General features: G+C 58.1%; 1 protein-coding gene across 5 annotated transcripts in view; it reads right to left on the reverse strand.

Annotated features, from left to right (window-relative positions):
• The window catches only part of FANK1 (fibronectin type III and ankyrin repeat domains 1), a 64802-nt gene extending 49685 nt beyond the window's left edge, over window positions 1–15117 (reverse strand). For all 5 annotated transcript variants that reach the window (XM_084634677.1, XM_084634676.1, XM_084634678.1 and 2 more), the window contains exon 1: window positions 14917–15117. In XM_084634677.1, coding sequence (XP_084490803.1) covers window positions 14917–14932 — 16 coding nt within the window. In that variant the 5' untranslated portion in view covers window positions 14933–15117. The remainder of the gene's footprint in view (window positions 1–14916) is intronic.
• Between the last annotated feature and the right edge of the window lie 210 nt (window positions 15118–15327).

Raw genomic sequence — 15327 nt, forward strand, 5'->3', positions numbered from 1 at the left:
CCTCACTCACTTTCACTGGGCTGGGGCAGAGGGTTGGGGTTCAGGACAGGGTACAGGCTCTGGGCTAGGGCAGACGGGTTTGCAGTGTGGGAGGGGGTTCCTGCTGAGCCTGGGACAGGGGGTTGGGGTGCAGGCTCCTGTCAGGAGACACTTACATCGGGTGGCTCCTGGTTGGCGGCACAGCAGGACTAAGGCAGGCTCACTGCCTGCCCCGGCCCCACACCACTCCCAGAAGGGGCCAAAGTGCCCCTGCGGCGCCTGGGGGGGCACGTAGCGCCACGCATTTCCCCTCCCTGCAAGCACTGCCCCCACAGCTCCCATTGTCCACAGTTCCCAGTTTCCAGCCAATGGGAGCTGCGGTGGCCATGCTTGCAGGCAGGAGCAGCACGCAGAGACCCATACCCTCCCCCGCCCTCCTGAGCCACTGGGGCGTGCTCGCCGCTTCCGGGAGGGGCATGGGTCTGGAGCAAGCATGGAGCCTGCCTTAGCTGCTACCCCACTGCACTGCCAGAGATCACAATCAACCGGAAGAGTCTCCTGGATCGACCGGTTGGTGACCACTGTTATAGAGATTACTCAACCCCTATTCAGAAAGAATAGACACCTATGGAGAGGAATGTGGCACCTATTCTACATGAGCAACACTGGGATTTGATTTTGCTGGATGAGACATGAAAAATAATCTCTTCAATTAACACTAGATGGAGAGGTTGGAATACCCCTATTGAAATTTGGTCATTAAAACAGGAAGTTCTATACAGATTGATGTTTCTTACCTGACAAATTTCCTTTCCACTAACAGTGTCTCCCACAATTCTGATACATATGGGCTATTTCCCTCCTGTCTGCAGTTTCCAGAAGCAGTTCAAAGCAGCCCAGTGCTAGCCTACCCCACTCTGCTATCAGATGTTTCATTCCAAGCTGTGTAAAAAAACTCACAGAATAGGATTAACAACAATACCTTCAGTACCAACCAATAAACTATGTACAGTATGCTTGTAGGCCCATAGCCTATCAAAATGGAATACTGTCCCTCGGCTAGGAAGCCATGCAGAGAGGGTAGAATTGTGGGAGAGACTGCTATCAGAAAGGAAATCATCATCAGGTAAGAAATTTACCATTCTGCAGCACAGCGTGGGAAGTAGCAGGCAGTGAACAGAAGTAAGGAGGAATAAGAAAAACAAAATAAGAAGGAAAGACACACACACCCAAAATGGTAATGCTATTACCGGGCCACCACCTGCAGCAACTTCCTGCTAAATGAGGCCTTGGCAGAGGACTGAATGTCCATTCTATAGTAGCTAATAAAGGTGTTAACTGATTACCATGTTGTAGATTTCTGTGGTAGTAGCACAAGCTCTTTCCACCCCACAAAGTCACCATAAATAAATGTAGAGGGGTTTTATACCACATGAAATAGGAGCACCTGACACCTTGCATACCTCGATGATGCACAGTTTGATCCATCTAGCTAGTGATAGCTTGGATACTCTGCGTGCTTGGCACTTCAAATGAAAAGAGACAAACAAGGAGCCTGACCTTCTTGTCAATTTGGTGTGTTTGATATAAATCTTTAGTGCTCTTCAAATTTCGAAAGCATGCTACAGCTTTTCTGTTGAGTGCTGATGCTCTGGACAGAATGAATGTAAAGTGATCTCCTGTAAGGCATGGAAAGATGATTTCACCTTAGACAAACAATTCTGGGATTCTTAGCAGCACCTGGTCATCATGGAACACACAGCAGGGTTCTGCATGTACAAAGCTGCCAGTTCAGAAACTCATCTAGCAGATGAATGAATACAAGAAAACAGGTTTGGATGAATACATAGAATGGAGATACTGTACTGATGTCAAAAGAAAAGGAGTACTTGTGGCACCTTAGAGACTAACAAATTTATTTAAGCATAAGCTTTTGTGAGCTACAGCTCACTTCATCGGATGCATTTCAGTGGCTCAAAAGGGTGTATAGTTAGGGTTTTTAACACCCATGGTAAGTCCCACTTAAGTGCCACAAGATTAGGCAGTCTGACTGTTCTGGTTCCTTGACAGAGGACCCTCAGGTATCCAGATTCCTCCAGGCGAGCTTCAACACTAAAGGCCTACCTCTCCATTTGGAGAACTTGGTGTCAAGAACACAACAAAAATTCCAAGAAACCTGGACATTCCAGATATTCTGGACTTTCATCAGAAAGGTGTAGACAAGGGACTTCAGTCTTGTACTAGCAGCAGGTACCAGCTATAAATAGCATCCTATTTGCAGGCTCTTCTGAGTAAAGGAGAGTTCCAGTCACTTTGTGGGACAGTCCTAGTGCAGTTAACATTTCTGTCAATAGCCAGGCTGTCGGTTGTAGACAGTCTGAGTCCAGATGGAGGAACGGCCCTTGTAAAGGATGTCTGGACTCACTGATAGCTGCAAAGGTGGTTCCAATTTCAGTTCTATCAGATTGGAGAACCATGGTCTCCTTGTCCCTCGGGGGACTAGCACTGTCACCTTTGCGTCTTCTCGCCTGATCTGCTGCATGACCTTTCCTAGACTCAGAAAGGGTCGGAATGCATATGGCCATTTTGTGCCCCAGAACATCTGTTCCCAGGAATTTCAGGAGTTTCTTTGGTGAAGGACTTCAGCCACATTTTGTTCTTGCAACTGGAAACAGGTCAACTGCTGGGAAGTCAAACTTTAGAGTGAAGACTTTCTGCTTCAGGCACCATTCTGAGTTGTTCACTATGTATCTGCTAAGCCAGTCTTTTGGTTGAGCTCTCCTTTTATGTGCATTATGTGCATTTTATGCGCATCTCTTCCCATTCCATTATCTCTTCCACATCTGCATGTAGAATTACCCTCCTTCTTACCCCTTGGTTGTTGATATACATCACAGTGGCTGAGTTGTCTCACTGAACCAGAACACATTCTCCCTCTAGGTAGCTCTGGAACCTTTGTTCAGATAACTTGACAGCTCTGACCTCCAATAGGTTGATGCTCAGACTCCTTTCCTTGGATTTCCAGGTGCCTTGCACATTCCTGTGCCCAAGATGCGCTCCCCATCCCATTAGGCTGGCATCAACTGTGAGTACCTGTGGGTCTAACAGGCATATGGGAAGACCCTTGCAGACATTTTATGTGTTTGTCCATCATGTTAGAGAGTTCAGAACCAGTACCTGATCCTGCAAGTGTTCTGGGGAACGGTTCCATACTTTCAGGAGACAGGCCCGAAGGCACCTGATATGGGACCTCACCCATGGGGTGAGTCCTATAGACAAAACCAGGAGGCTCAGTAGAAATAGACTTGAGCTAGGGTCAGCCTCGCATACTTTACCAACATGGATATTAGGTTCTGGATCTTGTGGAATATATCCAGTGATGCGTAGACCATTGCAACACATGTGACTATTTCCACTACCACATGAACTGTCTTTGTTAAGGGAGTCAAAGAGCTCTTCTTGGTGTTTATCACAAATCTGTGTGCTTGAAGCAGATCCAGCATCCTGACTGTGGCACGGTGTGACACTGCCTGGGTCAGAGCGCTGATGAAGATGTCATCAGGAAGAGATACACATCCGAGTCTGGCTGATATTGCCACCAGAAACTTGGTAAAGACCTTGAGGGCCAACAAAAAATGTTTGGCACTGATAGTGGACCATGCCTATCAATGCAAGGACTGGCTGACTGAGAACAGGCAGGGCACAATTCACCCTCTGAAGAGCCTGTAAAAGCTGTTTCATAGATAGAGCACCACTTGGATTCATGTTGGTGTTTCTGCAACAGCTCTTCCGGAGGTAAGAGGGCTGTGGGGGTAGCAAAAGCGTCTGGTAGGTAGGCACTGCAGTGCTGAGTCCATACCCCACTACCTGATACCCAATCCAAGACAGGGAGAAGAAATAAAGGCAGCTCACTACTGTCAAACATACACACAAAATAGTTTAAATAGTAAGATGGAAAAGAAAAGTCAGGAGCAAAGTGAACTGCCACTTTGCTGCTGCAAAGGCAGAAGGTCTGGCAACAAGCCGCAAAGGGGATAAGATTAGCACAGGCTGTGCTACAACTTTGAACTGCCTCTGGAAACTGCAGACAGGAATGGAGTAGCCCATGTGTATCAGAATTGTGGAGAGACACTGAACTGCAGAAATTATTACAACTCTGGCACCCAATCATCATTCACTTTTCACATCCACAATAATTATTGCAAAGTTGTATATTTGCTGCTAAAATCCTAAAGAAAACTAAAGTAGTGATTTAATAGAGCTGTTTGTCAACTACTTAGACACACTGTTTGTTAAAGTGGCAAATGTTTTTTGTTTGCAGTAACCTCTTCTGCAGCTGTAGAGAGAATATTTTCTTCATTTGGACTATATAACTCTAATTTGAAAAACCAATGAGAAGTCAGTATAACTCCATCGCCTCTACCACCTTTCTTAACTCTGACTTCCAATTTGTTTGCACTGTCTGTAACTGTAGTGTCAACTTTGCCTTTCAAGCTCTGTGGATGAAATCCTGGCTCCATTGATATTAATGGCTAAATGCCCATTGACTTCAACAGGGTCAGAATTCCATATTTCATTTCCTCCAACAACTCCTGGGTCTGCAAATCTAACATAACCTCTCTGTACCACTATCCATGTAGACAAGTGCCTCACTGCCACCTCTGTTGAAATCCTCATCTATGCTACACTCCTCCCTCTGACTGTTGCCAGTCCCTTCTATATTTTCTTGCCTCCCTCGACGGCCCCCTCCCCCAGCAATTCCTAGCAACACAAATTCCAGCATGAGAGAAACACTTCTTCCTACAAGTGAGAAGACAGAAGCATGATCACATCACCCCACACAATTCAACTGGCTCCCCATTTATTTCAGGATCCTTTTCAAAACTGGCACCTCCTTCTTTAAGCTTGGGCTTTATTCAGCTGAGCTCACAGATCTGGTGTCTGTCCGCTCATTTACCATTAGCCTTCTCACTATCCCATTAGACTTTCTGGTCCCCACCCAACCTTCTCATCTGCAGCTTCTTCCATCTGGTACAGATTGTACTAACACTGTCTAACTGACTCTCCATCTAATTTCAAATCTCAACCGAAAGTGTATCTTTTCTCCCTTGCCTACAGGGTACTTCAATTTCTCTCTTGTCCTGCTGTTGGTTAATCTCTGTGGTTGGGTTAACACGTTAACACTCCAAAATGTTTGGGAATCAGTATGTATGAATGACTACATAAAAACTCAGTTATATTATTGACTACGGAACAGAAAAAGGAGGTCTTGTGTTTTCTAACAAACAGAACAAGCAACAGATTTATCAGGGGCGCACTTCACCTTTCTACCATCAATTATCTCAACGTGTGGACAGTTAGACAGGACTAACAGGCATTCTACAGTCCGACTTTGAAATTCTACTCAACCAAGACAAAAATATTTGTGATGGCCAAATCTTCATCACAGTGGTAAACGGTGCCTGGACAGCCAATTTGCATGTTGCTGCTATATGGCTGCCACAGTGCAAGTTATAGGTGGCTTATTTAATAAATCAGACAACCGACACATGTTATGAACACTATTGTGATGGTATAGATATACAACAAAGAAGATCAGTCAACACTTTGAATTGTTTTTTTAAATCATGTAAATTATTAAAATTCCGTATACTAGTGACCTTTTGAAACAGGTGGATAGCAGCATTCTTTCCGCTAATATATCTAAAATACATTCTAAGAAGAGCAATATTCTAATAGAAATATTTTATTAATTAACAAAACAATGTGGAAAATTACATACTTGAAATTATAGTTTTTGTATATTGCTATACAACTTACATAGTGGAAATGCAGTTTGTGCCTCACCATTCAAACCGACACATAGTTACAACATATGCTTATGTAGTTATAACATACATGGAGTGAAATCCTCGCTTCACTGCAAAACTCCCATTGGCAAAGCTCCCACTGACCTTAAAGGGGCAGGATTTCACTCATAATATTTATATGCTGTTTGCAGACCAAATATCAGGCCAAAACTCCACCATTTTCACAAAATTGCAACAAAGAAAAAGATTAAAACGAGAGAGAAAAATATTACAATGTCCTTTTTCAGACTATACAGTAACAATGCTCCACAAATAATTTAAATGTTTTTTTAAACTTGAGAGGCTCCACTCACAGAACCCAAAGTCTTCACCTATGATCAAGTACATTCTTTTTACAAGTATGAATTATTATTTCTGTCCCTGTTCTATGTAGAAAAATAAACAAGAAGATTTTTAGCTCCCTGGAATGCATGAATCCAATGTCGCTGAAAGGCTCTGAACTGGGGGTTTACTATAGGATTTACACCAACCTGTCACCAGGCTCCATTTTGAATTCTCTGGCTCATTTAAGCATTGAAAGATAGACCTCCAGTGACTGAGGCCTCTTTAAAGAGTTTCAATGCCAATGTTCCTTCTCTCACTTCTTTTACACACACAAACACACCGTCCTCACATCCCCAGTGCCCTCTGCCACCCCACTACCTCACCCCCCACCAGCACCCTTTTCTCTCTCAGGGGTCACATCCCCAGTGCAAACTGCCATCCCACTACTTCAACCACCGCCAGCACCCTCCTCTCTCCACCAGAGTCACATCCCCAGTATCTCCTGCCATACCACTACTCCATCCCTTTCTACAACTCCCCTCCTCTCTCCAGGGTCAATCCTCAGCAGCCCCTGCCATCCCACTACTTCATCCCTGACAGCCCCCTCCACCTCTCTCCAAATCACTCTCCAGCACCCCCTACCACCCCACTACTTCACCCCCTGACAGTCCCTGCACCCTCCTGGGCCATTCCCCAGCACCCTTGCAAGCCCCCGCATCCTCTCTCCAGGATCACATCCCCAGGACCCCTGCCATCCCACTACTTCAATCACAGCCAGCACCCACCTCTCTCTGCCAGGGTCAGATCCCCAGTACCTTCTGCCATCCCACTACTCCACCCCCTTGCTACCACCCCCTTCCTCTCTCCAGGGTCACTCCCCAGCACCCCCTGCCATCTCACTACTTCACCTCTGCCAGACCCCTCCTGGTCACTCACAGCACCCTGTTACCCCATTATTTCACCTCTGCCAGCCCCCCCGCCGGTAACTCCCCAGTGCCCTGAGCCATCCCCCTACTTTACCTCTACGAGCCTCCCTGTCACTCCCCAGCGCCCCCAGCCACCCCACCACTTCACCTCTGCCAGCCCCCAAACCAATCACTCCCCAGCGCCCCCAGCCACCCCACCACTTCACCTCTGCCAGCCCCCAACCCCATCACTCCCCAGCCACCCCACCACTTCACCTCTGCCAGCCCCCAACCCCATCACTCCCCAGCCACCCCACCACTTCACCTCTGCCAGCCCCCCAACCGCATCACTCCCCAGCCACCCCACCACTTCACCTCTGCCAGCCCCCAACCCCATCACTCCCCAGCGCCCCCAGCCACCCCACCTCTGCCAGCCCCCCAACCCCGTCACTCTCCAGCCACCCCACCACTTCACCTCTGCCAGCCCCCCAACCCCATCACTCCCGGCGCCCCCAGCCACCCCACCACTTCACCTCTGCCAGCCCCCCAACCGCATCACTCCCTAGCGCCCCCAGCCACCCCACCACTTCACCTCTGACAGCCCCCAAACCCATCACTCCCCAGTGCCCCCAGCCACCCCACCTCTGCCAGCCCCCAACCCCATCACTCCCCAGCCACCCCACCACTTCACCTCTGCCAGCCCCCAACCCCATCACTCCCCAGCCACCCCACCACTTCACCTCTGCCAGCCCCCAAACCCCATCACTCCCCAGCCACCCCACCACTTCACCTCTGCCAGCCCCCAACCCCATCACTCCCCAGCCACCCCACCACTTCACCTCTGCCAGCCCCCAACCCCATCACTCCCCAGCCACCCCACCACTTCACCTCTGCCAGCCCCCCAACCGCATCACTCCCCAGCGCCCCCAGCCACCCCACCACTTCACCTCTGACAGCCCCCAAACCCATCACTCCCCAGCGCCCCCAGCCACCCCACCTCTGCCAGCCCCCAACCCCATCACTCCTCAGCCACCCCACCACTTCACCTCTGCCAGCCCCCAACCCCATCACTCCCCAGCACCCCCAGCCACCCCACCACTTCACCTCTGCCAGCCCCCAACCCCATCACTCCCCAGCGCCCCCAGCCACCCCAACACTTCACCTCTGCCAGCCCCCAACCCCATCACTCCCCAGCGCCCCCAGCCACCCCACCACTTCACCTCTGCCAGCCCCCCAACCGCATCACTCCCCAGCGCCCCCAGCCACCCCACCACTTCACCTCTGACAGCCCCCAAACCCATCACTCCCCAGCGCCCCCAGCCACCCCACCTCTGCCAGCCCCCAACCCCATCACTCCTCAGCCACCCCACCACTTCACCTCTGCCAGCCCCCAACCCCATCACTCCCCAGCACCCCCAGCCACCCCACCACTTCACCTCTGACAGCCCCCAAACCCATCACTCCCCAGCGCCCCCAGCCACCCCACCTCTGCCAGCCCCCCAACCCCATCACTCCCCAGCGCCCCCAGCCACCCCAACACTTCACCTCTACCAGCCCCCAACCCCATCACTCCCCAGTGCCCCCAGACACCCCAACACTTCACCTCTGCCAGCCCCCAACCCCATCACTCCCGGCGCCCCCAGCCACCCCACCACTTCACCTCTGCCAGCCCCCAACCCCATCACTCCCCAGCGCCCCCAGCCACCCCACTACTTCACCTCTGACAGCCCCCAAACCCATCACTCCCCAGCGCCCCCAGCCACCCCACCTCTGCCAGCCCCCAACCCCATCACTCCCCAGCCACCCCACCACTTCACCTCTGCCACCCCCAACCCCATCACTCCCCAGCGCCCCCAGCCACCCCACTACTTCACCTCTGCCAGCCCCCAACCCCATCACTCCCAGCGCCCCCAGCCACCCCACCACTTCACCTCTGCCAGCCCCCAAACCCATCACCCCCCAGCGCCCCCAGCCACCCCACCTCTGCCAGCCCCCAAACCCATCACTCCCCAGCACTCCCAGCCACCCCACCTCTGCCAGCCCCGCACCCCCATCACTCCCCAGCCACCCCACCACTTCACCTCTGCCAGCCCCCAACCCCATCACTCCCCAGCCACCCCACCACTTCACCTCTGCCAGCCCCCAACCCCATCACTCCCCAGCGCCCCCAGCCACCCCACCTCTGCCAGCCCCCAAACCCATCACTCCCCAGCACCCCCAGCCACCCCACCTCTGCCAGCCCCCCAACCCCATCACTCCCCAGCCACCCCACCACTTCACCTCTGCCAGCCCCCAACCCCATCACTCCCCAGCCACCCCACCACTTCACCTCTGCCAGCCCCCAACCCCATCACTCCCCAGCGCCCCCAGCCACCCCACCTCTGCCAGCCCCCAAACCCATCACTCCCCAGCGCCCCCAGCCACCCCACCACTTCACCTCTGACAGCCCCCAAACCCATCACTCCCCAGTGCCCCCAGACACCCCAACACTTCACCTCTGCCAGCCCCCAACCCCATCACTCCCCAGCGCCCCCAGCCACCCCAACACTTCACCTCTGCCAGCCCCCAACCCCATCACTCCTCAGCCACCCCACCACTTCACCTCTGCCAGCCCCCCAACCCCATCACTCCCCAGCGCCCCCAGCCACCCCACCACTTCACCTCTGCCAGCCCCCCAACCCCATCACTCCCCAGCCACCCCACCACTTCACCTCTGCCAGCCCCCAACCCCATCACTCCCAGCCACCCCACCACTTCACCTCTGCCAGCCCCCCGCTCAGGTCACTCCCCAGCGCCCCCAGCCACCCCACCACTTCACCTCTGCCAGCCCCCCAACCGCATCACTCCCCAGCGCCCCCAGCCACCCCACCACTTCACCTCTGACAGCCCCCAAACCCATCACTCCCCAGCGCCCCCAGCCACCCCACCTCTGCCAGCCCCCAACCCCATCACTCCTCAGCCACCCCACCACTTCACCTCTGCCAGCCCCCAACCCCATCACTCCCCGGCACCCCCAGCCACCCCACCACTTCACCTCTGCCAGCCCCCAACCCCATCACTCCCCAGCGCCCCCAGCCACCCCACCACTTCACCTCTGACAGCCCCCAAACCCATCACTCCCCAGCGCCCCCAGCCACCCCACCTCTGCCAGCCCCCCAACCCCATCACTCCCCAGCGCCCCCAGCCACCCCAACACTTCACCTCTGCCAGCCCCCAACCCCATCACTCCCGGCGCCCCCAGCCACCCCACCACTTCACCTCTGCCAGCCCCCAACCCCATCACTCCCCAGCGCCCCCAGCCACCCCACTACTTCACCTCTGACAGCCCCCAAACCCATCACTCCCCAGCGCCCCCAGCCACACCAACACTTCACCTCTGCCAGCCCCCAACCCCATCACTCCCAGCGCCCCCAGCCACCCCACCACTTCACCTCTGCCAGCCCCCAAACCCATCACTCCCCAGCGCCCCCAGCCACCCCACCTCTGCCAGCCCCCAAACCCATCACTCCCCAGCACCCCCAGCCACCCCACCTCTGCCAGCCCCCAAACCCCATCACTCCCCAGCCACCCCACCACTTCACCTCTGCCAGCCCCCAACCCCATCACTCCCCAGCCACCCCACCACTTCACCTCTGCCAGCCCCCAACCCCATCACTCCCCAGCGCCCCCAGCCACCCCACCTCTGCCAGCCCCCAAACCCATCACTCCCCAGCACCCCCAGCCACCCCACCTCTGCCAGCCCCCCAACCCCATCACTCCCCAGCCACCCCACCACTTCACCTCTGCCAGCCCCCAACCCCATCACTCCCCAGCGCCCCCAGCCACCCCACCTCTGCCAGCCCCCAAACCCATCACTCCCCAGCGCCCCCAGCCACCCCACCACTTCACCTCTGACAGCCCCGAAACCCATCACTCCCCAGTGCCCCCAGACACCCCAACACTTCACCTCTGCCAGCCCCCAACCCCATCACTCCTCAGCCACCCCACCACTTCACCTCTGCCAGCCCCCCAACCCCATCACTCCCCAGCGCCCCCAGCCACCCCACCACTTCACCTCTGCCAGCCCCCCAACCCCATCACTCCCCAGCCACCCCACCACTTCACCTCTGCCAGCCCCCAAACTCATCACTCCCCAGCCACCCCACCACTTCACCTCTGCCAGCCCCCAACCCCATCACTCCCCAGCGCCCCCAGCCACCCCACCTCTGCCAGCCCCCAAACCCATCACTCCCCAGCACCCCCAGCCACCCCACCTCTGCCAGCCCCCCAACCCCATCACTCCCCAGCCACCCCACCACTTCACCTCTGCCAGCCCCCAACCCCATCACTCCCCAGCCACCCCACCACTTCACCTCTGCCAGCCCCCAACCCCATCACTCCCCAGCCACCCCACCACTTCACCTCTGCCAGCCCCCCGCTCAGGTCACTCCCCAGCGCCCCCAGCCACCCCACCACTTCACCTCTGCCAGCCCCCCAACCGCATCACTCCCCAGCGCCCCCAGCCACCCCACCACTTCACCTCTGACAGCCCCCAAACCCATCACTCCCCAGCGCCCCCAGCCACCCCACCTCTGCCAGCCCCCAACCCCATCACTCCTCAGCCACCCCACCACTTCACCTCTGCCAGCCCCCAACCCCATCACTCCCCGGCACCCCCAGCCACCCCACCACTTCACCTCTGCCAGCCCCCAACCCCATCACTCCCCAGCGCCCCCAGCCACCCCACCACTTCACCTCTGACAGCCCCCAAACCCATCACTCCCCAGCGCCCCCAGCCACCCCACCTCTGCCAGCCCCCCAACCCCATCACTCCCCAGCGCCCCCAGCCACCCCAACACTTCACCTCTGCCAGCCCCCAACCCCATCACTCCCGGCGCCCCCAGCCACCCCACCACTTCACCTCTGCCAGCCCCCAACCCCATCACTCCCCAGCGCCCCCAGCCACCCCACTACTTCACCTCTGACAGCCCCCAAACCCATCACTCCCCAGCGCCCCCAGCCACACCAACACTTCACCTCTGCCAGCCCCCAACCCCATCACTCCCAGCGCCCCCAGCCACCCCACCACTTCACCTCTGACAGCCCCCAAACCCATCACTCCCCAGCGCCCCCAGCCACCCCACCTCTGCCAGCCCCCAAACCCATCACTCCCCAGCACCCCCAGCCACCCCACCTCTGCCAGCCCCCAAACCCCATCACTCCCCAGCCACCCCACCACTTCACCTCTGCCAGCCCCCAACCCCATCACTCCCCAGCCACCCCACCACTTCACCTCTGCCAGCCCCCAACCCCATCACTCCCCAGCGCCCCCAGCCACCCCACCTCTGCCAGCCCCCAAACCCATCACTCCCCAGCACCCCCAGCCACCCCACCTCTGCCAGCCCCCAAACCCCATCACTCCCCAGCCACCCCACCACTTCACCTCTGCCAGCCCCCAACCCCATCACTCCCCAGCCACCCCACCACTTCACCTCTGCCAGCCCCCAACCCCATCACTCCCCAGCGCCCCCAGCCACCCCACCTCTGCCAGCCCCCAAACCCATCACTCCCCAGCACCCCCAGCCACCCCACCTCTGCCAGCCCCCCAACCCCATCACTCCCCAGCCACCCCACCACTTCACCTCTGCCAGCCCCCAACCCCATCACTCCCCAGCGCCCCCAGCCACCCCACCTCTGCCAGCCCCCAAACCCATCACTCCCCAGCGCCCCCAGCCACCCCACCACTTCACCTCTGACAGCCCCGAAACCCATCACTCCCCAGTGCCCCCAGACACCCCAACACTTCACCTCTGCCAGCCCCCAACCCCATCACTCCTCAGCCACCCCACCACTTCACCTCTGCCAGCCCCCCAACCCCATCACTCCCCAGCGCCCCCAGCCACCCCACCACTTCACCTCTGCCAGCCCCCCAACCCCATCACTCCCCAGCCACCCCACCACTTCACCTCTGCCAGCCCCCAAACCCATCACTCCCCAGCCACCCCACCACTTCACCTCTGCCAGCCCCCAACCCCATCACTCCCCAGCGCCCCCAGCCACCCCACCTCTGCCAGCCCCCAAACCCATCACTCCCCAGCACCCCCAGCCACCCCACCTCTGCCAGCCCCCCAACCCCATCACTCCCCAGCCACCCCACCACTTCACCTCTGCCAGCCCCCAACCCCATCACTCCCCAGCCACCCCACCACTTCACCTCTGCCAGCCCCCAACCCCATCACTCCCCAGCCACCCCACCACTTCACCTCTGCCAGCCCCCCGCTCAGGTCACTCCCCAGCGCCCCCAGCCACCCCACCACTTCACCTCTGCCAGCCCCCCAACCGCATCACTCCCCAGCGCCCCCAGCCACCCCACCACTTCACCTCTGACAGCCCCCAAACCCATCACTCCCCAGCGCCCCCAGCCACCCCACCTCTGCCAGCCCCCAACCCCATCACTCCTCAGCCACCCCACCACTTCACCTCTGCCAGCCCCCAACCCCATCACTCCCCGGCACCCCCAGCCACCCCACCACTTCACCTCTGCCAGCCCCCAACCCCATCACTCCCCAGCGCCCCCAGCCACCCCACCACTTCACCTCTGACAGCCCCCAAACCCATCACTCCCCAGCGCCCCCAGCCACCCCACCTCTGCCAGCCCCCCAACCCCATCACTCCCCAGCGCCCCCAGCCACCCCAACACTTCACCTCTGCCAGCCCCCAACCCCATCACTCCCGGCGCCCCCAGCCACCCCACCACTTCACCTCTGCCAGCCCCCAACCCCATCACTCCCCAGCGCCCCCAGCCACCCCACTACTTCACCTCTGACAGCCCCCAAACCCATCACTCCCCAGCGCCCCCAGCCACACCAACACTTCACCTCTGCCAGCCCCCAACCCCATCACTCCCAGCGCCCCCAGCCACCCCACCACTTCACCTCTGACAGCCCCCAAACCCATCACTCCCCAGCGCCCCCAGCCACCCCACCTCTGCCAGCCCCCAAACCCATCACTCCCCAGCACCCCCAGCCACCCCACCTCTGCCAGCCCCCAAACCCCATCACTCCCCAGCCACCCCACCACTTCACCTCTGCCAGCCCCCAACCCCATCACTCCCCAGCCACCCCACCACTTCACCTCTGCCAGCCCCCAACCCCATCACTCCCCAGCGCCCCCAGCCACCCCACCTCTGCCAGCCCCCAAACCCATCACTCCCCAGCACCCCCAGCCACCCCACCTCTGCCAGCCCCCCAACCCCATCACTCCCCAGCCACCCCACCACTTCACCTCTGCCAGCCCCCAACTCCATCACTCCCCAGCGCCCCCAGCCACCCCACCTCTGCCAGCCCCCAAACCCATCACTCCCCAGCGCCCCCAGCCACCCCACCACTTCACCTCTGCCAGCCCCCAACCCCATCACTCCCCAGTGCCCCCAGCCACCCCAACACTTCACCTCTGCCAGCCCCCAAACCCATCACTTCCCAGCCACCCCACCACTTCACCTCTGCCAGCCCCCAACCCCATCACTCCCCAGCGCCCCCAGCCACCCCACCTCTGCCAGCCCCCAAACCCATCACTCCCCAGCACCCCCAGCCACCCCACCTCTGCCAGCCCCCCAACCCCATCACTCCCCAGCCACCCCACCACTTCACCTCTGCCAGCCCCCAACCCCATCACTCCCCAGCGCCCCCAGCCACCCCACCTCTGCCAGCCCCCAAACCCATCACTCCCCAGCACCCCCAGCCACCCCACCTCTGCCAGCCCCCCAACCCCATCACTCCCAGCCACCCCACCACTTCACCTCTGCCAGCCCCCCGCTCAGGTCACTCCCCAGCGCCCCCAGGCACTCCACCACTTGCCCGCCCCCCGCGCCCCCTCTTCCACGGCTCTTGTCCCGGCTCTTCCTCTCCAAGCTCGCTCACCCTTGCTCGACTCCATGGCGGGCGGCGGCTGCCCTAGGATCTCTTACGCCGCCTCTGTTCACTTCTGGGCGGAGCGCGGCGTCCCGTCTCCACGGCAACGCTGAGGCGGGGCTGGTCGGCCCACAGCTAAGCGGAGACAGGCCCAGAGGGCTCCTCACACATCGATGGGGCGCGGCAGTGCGCCTGCTCCCGCGGCTTAGCCCGCCGACAGAGAGAGAGCGAAAAGCTTTCGAACTACGGGTATCCCTCCGCCCGCTACTTCTAGAACCGAACTTCCTGGCCGGCTGACCCACCCAGTGTATGTCCATGCGCCAGGCGCCTCCAAAGAGCCATCACCCACAATAGGGTTCTGTCGTAGGTCCCCATCAACCAGCAGTGCCCCAGCCCCCTGACCCGCACACCTCATCGGTC

This window comes from Lepidochelys olivacea (genome assembly GCF_965140295.1).
Source record: "Lepidochelys olivacea isolate rLepOli2 genome assembly, chromosome: 7".
In the NCBI taxonomy this organism is placed as follows: domain Eukaryota; kingdom Metazoa; phylum Chordata; order Testudines; family Cheloniidae; genus Lepidochelys; species Lepidochelys olivacea.